Source organism: Girardinichthys multiradiatus, chromosome 18 (genome assembly GCF_021462225.1).
Source record: "Girardinichthys multiradiatus isolate DD_20200921_A chromosome 18, DD_fGirMul_XY1, whole genome shotgun sequence".
NCBI classification, from domain to species: Eukaryota; Metazoa; Chordata; class Actinopteri; order Cyprinodontiformes; family Goodeidae; genus Girardinichthys; species Girardinichthys multiradiatus.
The window spans coordinates 32,280,475-32,295,750 of NC_061810.1; the positions used below are offsets into that span (position 1 = coordinate 32,280,475).

A 15,276-nucleotide genomic window follows, 5' to 3' on the forward strand; every position below is an offset into this window, starting at 1 on the left:
ATTATGCAAGAGGCAACGTGTTTTTCATTGGGAAAATAGTAGCAAATTTCCCTCCTACATTCAGTTTTTGTTGTCCTCTGGTGGGCCAGCTCTGATTTTTTTTAGCTGGCTTTCTTGTCCTTGTGATCATTAGCAGCAGTAAGTGGTTCATCACTGCCATTCACGGGAGTACAAATCACTAATCACAGCTGGCTTACATAATCATCATTCTAAGCACGCCTGCTCTTTGCTGCTGCTGGCTTCCTCACATAATAAACCTGACTTCACCTGGCTTGCACATGTGTGCACGGAAACACACACGGATGCTTGTAGCACATACACACCTGCATTACATTGTTTGATTTGTTCTTTTTTTTTTTTTTTTTTTTACAGCTCTCTTGCCAGGAAGGAGCACAAATGCATTAGCCCCTCCATAGATGACCTTTCCTGTTGTTAAGCTGCATATTGTGTCACTGTCACACAAATGGTTGTGGTTGTACTTTTCTACGTGAGTCAACCCCTTGTGACCAAGTCTGCCCTGTCAGAGGAATTAGGTAAAAAAAAAAAGATTGCAAAAAACAGAACACAGAGTCATCAATGCAGGTGCAAATCCAACGCAAGCATCCTTGTAAAAAGTCACTGGTGGAAAGCTACCTTCAAAAAGGACTGTGGACAGGAGTTAGCAAATGCTATTTTTTTTTATAAAATCAAAAACCTAAGTGAAATGCTCTTTCTGCGAACGCCCCACATCTGACAATCCATGTGTAAAGGTCAGCTTTGGGTTCTACATGAAAAGGCGCATTGAATAGGCTTAACACATGTGATAACTGCTCAAAGAAAGAGTTCATTCATCAAAACAAAAGATTTGTAAAGGTCTGGCCAGATCAAAGTACAAATGGGCCATCACGAGATTCCCACGGTATTACTTTGCGTAACCTTCCCAGGAGTGTCTGACCTCATCTAGGAATTCGCAATAGACACCATAGCAACACAATTTAAGGTTCATGATTTAACAATAAGAAATACAACCATGGAAGACTTCCAAGGCCGAAAACACTGCTGACCAGGAAGAACACAAAGACTCTTCTTTCATTTGCCAAAGAAAAAAAAACATGTTGATAAAGGCTTTTAAGATAATATTTGGACTGACAAAGCCAAAGTGGAAGTTTCTGGAACATGTATGTCCCATTACATCAGCTGTAAAACTAACAGCATTTCAGAAAAAGAACATCATACCAACAGTCAAACAGAGTGTTGGTAGAGTGATGGGCTTAGGCTGCTTTAAGATCTGGATAACTTGCTGAAATTAACAGAAGCACCAATTCTGCTCTCTAGCAGAAAATCCTGATGTAAAATGTCTAGCCGTCAGATGCTTAAACTCAATAGCATTTTGGTTATGCAGCAGACTGTGATCCAAAGCACACCAGCAACTTCACATTAGAATGGCTAAAAACAATTGGAAATAATAATAATTAAATTTTTTATGTGCTGCGGACTCGATATCTTGAGTCCCCATCATTTTCCTGTTCCCTGTCAGCAACAGAGTTTCTCATTATAACATGGTCACAGGCTGTAATTCATGACACATCTCACAGGGTCTTTACTGTACACACGGCTACTCTAAAGAGGCCTTCTAGCAGCTTTTAAGATGTCACAGTGTCCTTAGGACTCCCTTCAATCACAAACGTCTCTCAAAACCGCTCATGACTAACATACTATGAAATGTGAATATGTTAAATAAAGGTTAGTATCTGTGTGGGAAAAAATTATGCCAAAACAATAAATTTATGGATTTAAATTAATTATGTGATGAACACCAAAATACAGGATGATTGTAGAGTAGAAAAAATAAGCTTGCAGAAGGGGTGTGGCTTAGAGCTGGCAGCCTTCACCTGCAGGGGATTTCCTTTTGGGGAATTACTATGATCACTATATGCATTCAGTGCTTAAAATACAAACAAAGTTGCTGTGTGTCATTTTCAAGCATGTTCATATCTTCTTCAGATTCTGCTGAACTCATATGAGAGATCAGACTCTACTACAGGATCAAATGATGTCTTCACTCAATGTGCACTTGCGGTCTGACCAGCTGTGCTGCATCCCACTTACTCTGCAATCTTGTACTTTCCTTTGTAGTTCATTAGGGTTACAGGTTTGTTACTACCTTCTTCCAGTATGGGGGCTTTCAGTTGATCTCGAGGCATAATTAACTCGTTGCCCATTCTTCTTTGAAATCAACACTAAATCACCAAAAGTATTATGTTACCCGTCCAAATCATTGAACTCAGGTGTTTGAATTGCTTCAGTGTAAAAAAAAGCAACTAGGCTTGCTTCCAGGAGCCTAGTTAATTCCAGCATGGTCAGATGAAATCGGCAATAAATCCAGTGATCACTTTTTCTCACAAATAAAATTCCCACAGTCCACTGTTAGTGGTATTATTACAAAGTAGAAATGATTTGGAAAAACAAGAACTCAGCTATGAACTGGTAGGCCATGTCAAATCACCAAGCATAGTTAACAGATGCTGAAGGGCAGCGGTCAAAAACGTTTTGCAGAGTCAATAGCCAGTCTTAATGTGGTGTTCAGACCAGCTCATAAACAGTGCCAACAATGCTGTACGGTCAAAGTAAAAAGAATCTGCAACATGATGCTCAATATGCAGGAAGCTGAAAACTATACACAAACATCAAAGGGTTTCCTTTAAATAACAAACTGAAAGGAAAAGAAAAAACGCTATTCACCCAGCACATCGACCATGTAGTAAAAGAAGTCTGAAAGAACAATAATTTCGGGCTCTTCAACCAGAAGTGATTAGAAGAAAAAGAATGTCAACCTAACAGCACCTGTGTGCTGCACTAATGAGCACCAGAGTGAACATGGTGACTATGGCCTATTTCCTGAGAGACGCAGTAGCCCTATACTGTCAGAAAAAAGGATCTACACTGAGACATTTCATGTTGTATTATCACTTTAACTTGTATCAGTTATACTTGAGTTATATAGCATCGGTCAGCAGAAATAACAACATAATCTGTTTCTATGGTTGTATCTGTAAACACTTTAGACCTAGCGTATGTTCGTTATTTTGTCATTTTCACATTCCAAGCCATTCAGATAGGTTTTAAAAAGCCGATCACAGTTTTACTTACTCTCATACCGGTATCATTTAAAAGTAACGTGGGCAAATGCGATGAAGGTTCAGCAGACTTAATGTTGATTTTTCATGAACTATTGTTTTAGCCTTCAGCTCAAAAGCATTAAAGTAGGGACATATGGAGCACACAGAGGAAATTTCTAACTTCCAGAATCCAGGAAATGCTGTTGGTTGGTTAAGAAAATAGTTATAGGCTCCATCCAACAACTGTAGATTGAGTCCTTCACTACCTACATTTAAAAATAAGTAGCATTATAGCAGCATCCACACCTCTCTTAAACGCACAGTATATTTCAATAGAGTTGATTTATTTCAGAAATTCAACTTGAAATGTGCAACTCTGCTATCATATTTAATTATTACCCACATAATGATGTATTTCATGCATTTATTCCGGATCTTTTTGATGTCTATGGGGTACACCCAGAAAGTCACCAGTCTATCACAATGCAACACAGAGACACACAGACTTAACCATGTATGCAGAGAATACCCAAAATTAAAATCTTAGAAAATTGAAATAATACATAAAACCAAATAATCATGGGGAAGACAGCTAACTTGACAGTTGTCCAGCAGATTGTTCCTGAGACCTTCCACAAGGAGGGTAAACCAGAAAAGGTTATTGGCAAGAAACTGGCTGTTGACAGAGTGCTGTATCCAAGCCAAAACAAATAGTGGGAAGTTGAGTGGAAGAATGAAGTGTAGTAGCAAAATGCGCACAAAACAGGGATAACCGCAGCCTGAGAGGATTGTGAAACAAAGTCCATTCAAGAGTTTGGGAGAGATTCACAAGGTGTAGACTGCAGCTGAAGGCAGAGCTTTCAGAGCTGCCACACAGAGACATATTTAGGACATGGGCTGCAACTGTCACATTCCTAGTGGTCTATTTTCAGGTAAACGTATATTTTGCATTCATTTGGAAATCATGGTTCTGTAGTCGGGAGCAAGAGAGGTGTTAGCACAGAATCAGGCTGAATTTTCCAGTTACACTTTTTAAACTGAGTTACTGAAACAAATGAACTCTTCAATGATATAATTTATTGCTTGTATAGAACCATACCAAACCAATCCCATCACAGGCAACTAATGTCAAGGATATATACAGGACAATTCAAGTGTAATTGGAACACCATACAATTAAAATACATACAATGCCAGTTGGTAAAGGGGTTATCTGGGCTACACTATGTCCTTTTTGTGCCCAATTGTAACCCCGATTCCCAGTCAGCGAAAATTTACATTAGCCTGCACTAGTTTTGCTTAGTCGGCAGGGCGAGTGTACAAGGGGAACCGACCTCACTCCATCTCAGTTGCAATTAAACAAACATGTCTGAATTGTTTGACCCAAATCTAGCTGGATCCATTCAGGTAATGTGAACTGATCATCGACCCGACTGCAAACACATATTTCCCACAATGAAAAAGAGAGGTTCGAACATAACATCAGAGGTAAGCAGTTTTTTTTTTTTCTTTAAAACCTAATTTGTATCTATACAATATTATAAACATAGACACACAACAGCAGTGGGTATAATACAAGCCACCAACTAATTATAATCATATAGTGATAAAAAAACAACAAAACAGGTAAACACTCAAACCTTTAAGATTAAAATACAGTAAATAATGAATGGCCTTGTTGACATAAACCAAACAATTCACATGTCGCACTTAAAACACACTCAGACTTATATATATTTGCACCCTCAAGATTCCACCGTACCCTTGCTAAATCTTTACTTATGTGTGTGCTGCTTACCCTTGCTTAGGTGTTTTGTACAATTTCAGACTCTATTCTTAGCAGAATAGAGTCTGAAATATGATTTTTTTCCCCCTCCTATCTTACTTTACCTACAGGTCCTTCTCAAAATATTAGCATATTGTGATAAAGTTAATTATTTTCCATAATGTCATGATGAAAATTTAACATTCATATATTTTAGATTCATTGCACACTAACTGAAATATTTCAGGTCTTTTATTGTCTCAATACGGATGATTTTGGCATACAGCTCATGAAAACCCAAAATTCCTATCTCACAAAATTAGCATATTTCATCCGACCAATAAAAGAAAAGTATTTTTAATACAAAAAACGTCAACCTTCAAATAATCATGTACAGTAATGCACTCAATACTTGGTCGGGAATCCTTTTGCAGAAATGACTGCTTCAATGCGGCGTGGCATGGAGGCAATCAGCCTGTGGCACTGCTGAGGTCTTATGGAGGCCCAGGATGCTTCGATAGCGGCCTTTAGCTCATCCAGAGTGTTGGGTCTTGAATCTCTCAACGTTCTCTTCACAATATCCCACAGATTCTCTATGGGGTTCAGGTCAGGAGAGTTGGCAGGCCAATTGAGCACAGTGATACCATGGTCAGTAAACCATTTACCAGTGGTTTTGGCACTGTGAGCAGGTGCCAGGTCGTGCTGAAAAATGAAATCTTCATCTCCATAAAGCTTTTCAGCAGATGGAAGCATGAAGTGCTCCAAAATCTCGTGATAGCTAGCTGCATTGACCCTGCCCTTGATAAAACACAGTGGACCAACACCAGCAGCTGACACGGCACCCCAGACCATCACTGACTGTGGGTACTTGACACTGGACTTCTGGCATTTTGGCATTTCCTTCTCCCCAGTCTTCCTCCAGACTCTGGCACCTTGATTTCCGAATGACATGCAGAATTTGCTTTCATCCGAAAAAAGTACTTTGGACCACTGAGCAACAGTCCAGTGCTGCTTCTCTGTAGCCCGGGTCAGGCGCTTCTGCCGCTGTTTCTGGTTCAAAAGTGGCTTGACCTGGGGAATGCGGCACCTGTATCCCATTTCCTGCACACGCCTGTGCACGGTGGCTCTGGATGTTTCTACTCCAGACTCAGTCCACTGCTTCCGCAGGTCCCCCAAGGTCTGGAATCGGCCCTTCTCCACAATCTTCCTCAGGGTCCGGTCACCTCTTCTCGTTGTGCAGCGTTTTCTGCCACACTTTTTCCTTCCCACAGACTTCCCACTGAGGTGCCTTGATACAGCACTCTGGGAACAGCCTATTCGTTCAGAAATGTCTTTCTGTGTCTTACCCTCTTGCTTGAGGGTGTCAATAGTGGCCTTCTGGACAGCAGTCAGGTCGGCAGTCTTACCCATGATTGGGGTTTTGAGTGATGAACCAGGCTGGGAGTTTTAAAGGCCTCAGGAATCTTTTGCAGGTGTTTAGAGTTAACTCGTTGATTCAGATGATTAGGTTCATAGCTCATTTAGAGACCCTTTTAATGATATGCTAATTTTGTGAGATAGGAATTTTGGGTTTTCATGAGCTGTATGCCAAAATCATCCGTATTAAGACAATAAAAGACCTGAAATATTTCAGTTAGTGTGCAATGAAGCTAAAATATATGAATGTTAAATTTTCACTTTATCACAATATGCTGATATTTTGAGAAGGACCTGTAAATGTGTGATTTCATTACTTTTCATAGATTTTCAGATTTCTCAGAAGGATTACCAGCAAAAGCCAATTATTAGTTATTTGGATTTTAGCTACTCTTACACCAATAACCCAGCTTTCTTAATTAGACTACAATGGACTATTATTACTTAGTTCAACTTCGGCACCAGTAAAAGCAATATATTAGCACCCGAAAATGTGGATTAAAGCTGTTTTGTACCAGTGACTCAGCTTCCCTAGTTAGAATTCGGTGGAATGATGAGACTATTATATTTCTCAGAAGGATTCATAGATTTTTAGATTTCTTAGAAGGATTTTAGTATCATTTGATTTGTTTTTCTGTGTCTGTATCTGTGTTTATTTTCTTTGTGATTGTATTGTAATTGTATGTACAGCGCTTCGAGTGTCTCGTTAGTGAAAAGTTCTATATAAATAAACTTACCTTACCTTAAGGTAGTAAAACTTAAATAAACTCAAATAATATAATTTTATAATGAATTCTAAATATTTATTTGTGCAGTCCTGCCCAAATGTTAAGCCAACATTGAAAGTCATTCTAAAACCTACAAATAGCATCACAAGAAGCAAAACATTTCCAAACTCTCAACATGAGTATAACAAAAGATACAGTTAGCACTATCCAAATCATATTCACTTGTGGAATAAACATTAAGTGTTTGTAAATAGTTTCGCTTTCAATTTATGGGGGAGTTGAACCGAATTATGGTCTGCCAGAACAATGACACTGATTTATACCACTGCCACCTACTGGTGTGTCACCCTCCTAAATCCAAGGCATTCAGTTGGCTTTAGCTGGTCTGATAATCCTGCAGTCTGTGAGCCCTCAGCAGGTGACGTTGTTGTGTAGTGTGTTTGCGGCTTTATCAGCTGAAACCAGTCTGCTAGTGTGAAATCCAAACTTTTTCAAAATCAAAGACTGTCTGTGATAGAGGTGTAGTGTGTCCCCAGCTTAAGGAAGCCAAGTCAATTACATGAAGTTGTTAACTTTGGCCATCCCTCCTATTGAGCAAGCATTGGACAATGGAGAGGAATGAATCCCTTTTATCAAGGAACCTTAAGCAGGAGGTTCAGAATGAGCAGCCATCTGTTGCGATTAAGTTCTTTTTTTTTATTTTTTAAAAAGGTGTTGTATCTCGTAATTACTAACTGAAATAAAATGCCTGTAAAAATAACTTGCAAAATAAAAATACAATGGAGTCTGTGCATGTCTTACACAAAAATGTATAGTAAATGGTAGATATCTTCTAATCTGATTCAGTGTATCGCACTGATACATGAGAATCATTTAAATGTACAGACATGTCTGAAACTTCCTTCAGCAAAACAAAACACACACATTATTAAGTCTGGAATATCAAACATGACATATAACAAAATATCTGATTTCCCCCTGAGGTAATACAATAAAAATAATGGATTCAAAAATATTTATTCATTTTACTTTCATATAAACGTACAATATACAAAGTAATAAATTAAAAACCGGAAATTACCAAAAGTAATATTTACATGAGTATAAAAGTCTTAATCTTTAGGTAAAATTAATCAGCGGTTTATTCCTTGTAAAAACTAAAAAAAATGCATTTTCTTCCTAATCTGCTGGTGCTCTGGTTGACGTCTCTGATTGACATGAACGGGTTCTTGGGAACTCATGACGATGTCTATGGAGATGGGAAATGAAAAGCGATCCATCATCTGAGCAATTTTCTCCTGAGGAACACCATGTTTGTTCCTCCTGAAGGTAAGATAGTGCAGAGAGTTAAAGATTAGAATGTGTTTCTGCTAAATCTCAACATTTCTACATATTGATAAAAAATATTTTAATTACTTCTCCAGTTCATAAGGATCGAATTTCCATCTGGTGTCAGGTTCACAAAAGTCCACTTCGTATCCTCTCTCCAAGGCCTGTAAAATAAATCCGAATTGTTTATTGAAGTATCAATCAGGCATCAGATTATGACCACCCAACTTGGAAAGGTCAGAAACAACAGAACTTGCGGACATCTATTCAGGTGGTATTTGACCTGTATCTCGGGTTAGTTAACTATTTCACACATTCCTGTGCATCTGAATAAATTGCTGATATCATTCAAATGAGGGAAGACAAGAATTGAGGGACAGTTTGTTAAACTGATTTTAACAAAACATCAGTTACTACAAGAAATTCATATAAAGGCCATTTATAATTACATCAAAAAGGTAGTCAATTCGCAATAAGTTTAAAACCAATTTCTCTGCCCAGGAGTTACTTACTCAATTGGAATGGATCTCAAATCAGTATTTTAACACATACAGTTCAGGCTATAATCTTTGTAAAAGTTATATTAAGCAAAATATAAAAGGTGCTTCCAGGTTTTGCATATTCTTGTTTTTTTTCTTGAGTACTGAGCATCATTTTTTACCAGTTTTATTACATGGTGCTGTATTTGTTTTGCAGATTTATGTCCTTTGACCTACAGCCTGCAGCACAGCTGCACTGCACTTTTCATCCCTCAGGTTTGCACATAAATTGTAGTTCAGGTTGTAGACAGCATCATTCTCTCTCTCTCTCTCTGGAAAGTACTGTTAAATTTATGAAACTTTAAAATCTAGCCACAAACCAAAGTAGTCATGAATTATAAAGTATGTATGACCGACTGGAAGCACATCATTATAATAAGATTGTAACATGACAGCCCCTGTAAAGTTTGTGTGTAGTGTATGTATGCCTTTATCTACCTCACTATATATGTTTGTTCCATGGCAGCTCATTTCCTTCTTGGATATACTGAAATTACCCTCATTAAAATCTTAAAGTTTTTGTCTGGTTAAATTTAACATAATATACACAATAGTGCATTTCTAAGTTTTGAAACTATTATTCAACCAGATAATGATAGTCTGCTGCCTGCTATATGGTTCTTGCAGGAATTCTGTAAGCTTCAGTAAATTAAATGTATATTTAAATTTAAGACCTATGCAATTTATGAAAAACCTTTGCTAAGTTACCTTATTAACTTACTTAATAACTTACATTTAACTCATTTGATCATTTGAGCTATTTAAAAACAACTTTGTCAACTTAGGGCAAAAGGGTTAAAAACAACTGCTACCAGAAAACAAAAACTCAAAGGCCTGTCTCCCCTTGCCAAAAACATCTCGATGAGCTTTTGGGCCTGATGAGACAACAGTTGGACTTCTTGGAAGGCGTGTGTTGTGGACCACCACCACCACCACGACCGACTGACAGCCAAACATGGTGGTGGTCTTGGGCTGCTTTGCTGCTTCAGGACCTGCATTACCTGCTGTAATTGATAATGCTACAAATTTCACTCTCTATCAGAAAATCCTGAAGGAGAATGTCCAGCCATCAGTTTGTGACCTGAACCCACACAGCACGTGGCAGCGCATAGAAGATGGTAACGAGACGGTTCTGGTACAATGACCTGAAGCACAACAGCAGTCACACCTCTAAATGGATAAAAAAAAAACTACAAAAACAAAATGAGAGTTTTGGAGTGGTCTAGTCAAAGTTTGGACTTAAAGCTGACAGAGATACCGTGGCTTGACCTTAAACTGCACGTTCTTGCTCAAAAACCCTGCAATGTGGACGCATTAAAACAATTCTACAAATAAGTGTGCTAAAATTCCTCAAAAGCGATGTAAAAGACCCAGCCCCAGTTAAGTTTGGATAGCTTTCTCCCCTTAATGAATAAATGTATTATCTGAAAACTCCACTTTGTCTTTACTTTGCCCATTTTTGTCTTTTATTAAAATGTTTTTAATTATTTAAAAATATTTCAGTGAAACAAACAAAAAAAAAAGCAAAAAGAAATATGTCAGGGGCTAGATACTGCTCCACAGCATTGTTACTCTAGTGTTTTTCCACCTAGGTCACCTCATTTCAAAGCCATCTTACAGTATATAGTAGGCTTCTTTCTGTTGTCATGGGGATGGTTAAACATAAAGCATTAACCTCCATCCAGATAGGGATTTCTGCTGCTGAGTTTTGTCACAGTGTACTAACAACCTTGTTTTTAAAAAGAACTAAAACACTTTTAATAAACAAATGCATCAGTAAAGAATGAACAAACATACTAAATTACGTCAGATGAGAATAATCAAAATGTGAAACATCTCTGCATATTTAAAGCTTTTAAAAAGGACTAAAAGAAAACACAATAAAAGCAAGACTTTAAGACCCAGAAAACATGGCAGATTATTTTCTTTTGAAAGAAGAAACAAAATTATTTTTTTTAATTTCACCATTAAAAGCTCATAATGTTATGGCTAACTTCTGCATTTTTAATAAATAACTAAGATGCACCTTACCATTTTGACATATGGCTTCATTTCCCAGGCTTGGAGGTTTGTGTTGTCAATTATAATAGGAGACCGGCCATCTTGCAGGGCATCTTTAGCTGATATAAAATTCAACACAAACACCATACAACCATTTAATGGATCCAGAAAAGACTGTATTGCTTCAAGATGGCTTGAAATACTTGTGTGATTGCAATAACATTTTTTCTCTGAGCCAGTAGATGCATTTACTGACACCTCACCTCTGCTCTGGTTCCATTCATGTGCTGCCCCTAGAAGGCCTGGATCATAGTGGTAGCCTTCTTTTTCAGCAAAGTAATCATCTGTGCTCAGAATTATTCCACTTGGGCCAGAGGAGAGTAGCTCTCTGTGAGAGTTGTTTATTTAAATGAAAAAAATATATATTTATAAGCATAAGAAATTCATTAAAATACCAAAAAACCAAACTGGTTACAATGATTACTCAAAGGTATACCTGGCCCTTGAGGTTTTTCCAGATCCTGGTAATCCCCTCATCAAGATCAGCACCAAACGGGACTGGTACTCACACCTCTCTTCGTAGGGTTGGTAGCGTGGCTGTTGTTCCCAAGGTTTATTTTCTGACATAAACCTCTGAGGCCTGTCGTAGTCTTCATCACACCGCTGCCATTCTTCTCTTCGGGCTCCAGACCACCTACCAGGTACATTATTCATATCTGTGTCATAGAAACTCTGTTCATTCCACCCAAAGTGCTGCGGAGGGTTTTCATGAAAGCCCTGAGAGGAAGGGATGAACACGTTTGGAGTTGGAAACCTTGAAAATGGAGGAAGACGAAAATCCATCTGATGCTGGTTTGTCATTCCTGAACTGTTCGGGTTTACCTCGATGTGTCCTGGAGTGCTTTGTGGATTTGAGTATGCAGACTGGTGTGATTGGTGAGGGAATGGTGGTCTGTGAAATCTAGGAAAAACGGGTTCATTTGGTGGTAGAGTATAATCCCAATGGTTACCCACTGGCCTCTGCCTATTGAGGTAGTATGGTTCATTTTGATGCCAGTGAGGCCAACAGGACTTAGTCGGTCCACTGTTGCTCTGGTAACTGTTTTCTGCAGAACCTGCCATGGAGAACATTTTCCCATCAGGTACATCCTGAGAGTCTTTGCTGCTAGGTAGTTCAGGCAGGCTGTGGTTAGGCTGAGCACCTCTCTCTGGATTTTCACCAAGACCATCTGGTGTATCAATCTTCTCAAGCTCTTTGTAAAAAATACTCAACGTGTCTTCAATGTCAGACTTGGCTGATTGTGTTTGTGGAGGAAATGCAGGACCAATGAAGGCTGTGCTGGTGAGTCCTACCTCCTTTAACACTTTTTCTCTTAAACTTTTGACAGGATCATTGCTCTCAAATCCAGAAGTTTTTTCAGTTGAGTCATTTCCACCCTTTTTAGTATTTCCTCCCTCACACGGATCTTCAAAGACTCTTGGACGACTCTTGGAGAACAAATCAGGTTGAGACATCTACAAAACGACATTTCAAATACAGATGCATTTCACCAAGTTAGAATATCATCCAAAGGTTTCAATTCAATTCAAAAAGTGACATTTCTATATTATAAAGATGAATCACACAGACTGATATATCCCATGCATTTATTTCTGTTAAAAGCTAATGAAAACCCAACATCCAGTTTCTCAGAAAACTATAATAACTCATACAAACAACAAAAAAGGATTTGTATACCAGAAATACTGCCCTTATTAAAAGTATGTCCACGTACTGTACAGTATGTGACTTAATACTTGGGTTCTTTTGCTTGAATTACTCCATCAATGCAGTGTAGCGTGGAGGTGATCAGTCTGTGGCTCTGCTGATGAGCTAAGGAACCCCATGTTGCAATTAATGTCAAGTGTCGGCCCTCTTATCTTCCTGTTGACAACACTCCATAGATTCTCTTTGGGGTAAAGGTCAGACGACTTTGCCAGCCAACCAAGCACAGTGATACAATGTTCATTAAAGCACGTATTGGTCTTTTTACCAGAGTGGACAAGAGCCAAATCCTGCTGGAAAATGGATTCAGCATCTCCATGAAGCCTGCCAGCAGAGGGCAGTATGAAGGGCTGTCAAATTTCCAGGAAGGCAGCAGCTTTAACTTTGGACTTGACAAAACACAGTCGACCAATGGCAACACATGACAAATCATCACTGACTATGGAAACTTCACACTGGACCTCAAACAACTTCAGTTCTGTGTCTTTTTACTGTTCCTCCAGACTCAGGAACTTGGATTTTCCAAATTAAATGGAAGAATCCGGTATATCTGAAGAAGGGGTATTTGGATCACTTAACAAAGCTAGTCCTTTTTCTTCTTAGCCCAAGTAAGGCGCTTCTGACACCATCTTTGGTTCAGAAGTACCTTAAAACAAATAATGCAAAAGGTAGCAGCTCAGGTCCTCTATACCTGTGTGTGGTGGCTGTTGAAGTAGGGACTGCTTATTAACTTTTGAATCCACTCAATGCTACAGTTATCCCTGTTGCTTATGAACATTTTCCCTTCACTAAACTGCTATTAACAGGCAGGTTCTGTAGCAATCACACTTTGTGGTTTAGCCACCTGGAAGAGGATGCTAAGTCAGCAATCTTTAACGTGATTGTTTTAGTAATAACATGCCATTTTAGTATTAAAAATTATTTTACTTTGCCATTAAGTTATATTCTAATTTTATGAGAAACTGGAATAGGGATTTTCATAAACTGTACGCCAGATTTAACAACACCATCAGAAAAGGAGGACACCGAAAATTAATCTCACTGCTTGCATTGAAAATATTTGATATACTAGGTTTTCTTTATAAATAATGATTATAAGTTATAAAGAATAATAATAACCGACATAAACTTTCTCATTAAATCTCATTTTCCGATGAGATCCTAATTTATTGAGATACACCTGTACTTACTTCCGCCACGACCAAAAGCAAATAAAACCAAAGAACAAAAAATAAAACATCGTACCTGTACAAGATAACGGCAAACAGTCTGGATTTATAATTAATTACGCCCATAAACATTTACTCAAATCTCCATATCAGAAGGAATTGGCTAATATCGAAACTACAGTAACCAGTTACTCATTGGCTGCGGAAGTGCAACACGAGTTAACACAATGGACAGAAGGCAAATAAAACTAGAATTATTACCTCAAAGTAAACACTTGGCTAGATTTCGCTTTTCGGGTTACTTACCTTACACATTCAGAACACCCAAATATTGCCAAACGTTTCAACAACACAGTCGAGACCCCTTATCGACATCACTTATGTCCTAGGTTGTGTTTACGGAAGTGACGCCAGTCTTACGTCCGCCCAATTAACGCGGGACAATGTTTGCGTGAGCGCCCCCTGCAGGACAGAATGAGGACACTGACTGAATATTATTAAAATGTGCTCAATTAACTGGTTGAAAAGGGAAAGTGGGCTCTCGAGTGTTTGTAAAATTGCAGGTTTGTAAACTCTGAGGTTTCCTAGTACCACTTTGCTTATACATTTTAAAACACTACTTGGTAATAATTTTCTACAAGGTAATGGAATCAAACACTAACAAATCAACAAGACTTGATGACTGCTATGCTCAGGGCTGACTTATTAATACAAACTAATCATGCATTTAGATGGTTTTCTTAAATATTAGCAAAATGCCCGATAAAGGAGGTTATATAGTACTTTGTGTATGAATGATTTGATGGGATACAAGTGCAAATATAGTGTAAACGCAGTTGTTGCTAAATCTTATATGCAAGGCCATGTTGGATTTTGAGGTTGCTGCAGTTAATTGACATTCCTATCAGGAATTCTGACTTTTCTGTTGCAACTTATTAAACTTGGAAATTTCAACATCTCAGTAAAAATGGATCACCTAATTACACAGGGTGCTTCCATCAGCAAGTAGTACATATTCAATGGATACAAGTTTTTCCCCCATTATTTTTATGACCTAAAACTAACAGAAATAAATCCATGTCTTGTTGAAGAACAGTTTTAAAATACAAGTTAAGACGGTGGTTCTTGGAAAATTTGGAATTTACTGTGGTGGGACGGAAAATGCACAGCACTTGTTTTGCACACTGCCAAATAATTTGGCACTGCATGAGTAGCTGAAGGTGGCAATTTTATTGTGTTCGTTCGTTCGTCGTCTTCCGCTTATCCAGGACCGGGTCGCGGGGGCAGCAGACTATTTCTAGTCGATATCTCTCGACCTCCCGCACAAGCTCAGGCTCCTTCCCCCCCAGCGAGGTGACATTCTACGTCCCTAGAGCCAGCCTAAGCATCCGGGGATCGGGCCGCTGAGGTCTCCACCTTCGTCCGCCACCCAATCCTCTTTGCACCGGTCCCTCACGGTTCCCCCT

General features: G+C 38.6%; 1 protein-coding gene across 1 annotated transcript; it reads right to left on the reverse strand.

Moving 5' to 3' along the window:
• Nucleotides 1-7,798: 7,798 nt before the first annotated feature.
• n4bp2l2 (NEDD4 binding protein 2-like 2) lies at nt 7,799-14,266 on the reverse strand. The gene is made up of 6 exons (XM_047390761.1): nt 14,117-14,266; nt 11,373-12,391; nt 11,140-11,264; nt 10,907-10,995; nt 8,424-8,500; nt 7,799-8,330 (listed from the first exon to the last, which is right to left on the reverse strand). The coding sequence occupies exons 1-6, from the start codon at nt 14,123-14,125 to the stop codon at nt 8,165-8,167; spliced, it is 1,485 nt and encodes a 494-aa protein (XP_047246717.1). The 5' UTR covers nt 14,126-14,266; the 3' UTR covers nt 7,799-8,164.
• Between the last annotated feature and the right edge of the window lie 1,010 nt (nt 14,267-15,276).

Excerpts from the sequence above, each read along its gene's own strand:
- n4bp2l2 (XM_047390761.1), bottom strand. Across the intron at positions 11,265-11,372 it reads GGAAAAACCTCAAGGGCCAG|AGAGCTACTCTCCTCTGGCC; the intron begins GTATACCTTTGA and ends CAACTCTCACAG. Across the intron at positions 8,501-10,906 it reads TGAAGCCATATGTCAAAATG|GCCTTGGAGAGAGGATACGA; the intron begins GTAAGGTGCATC and ends TTTATTTTACAG.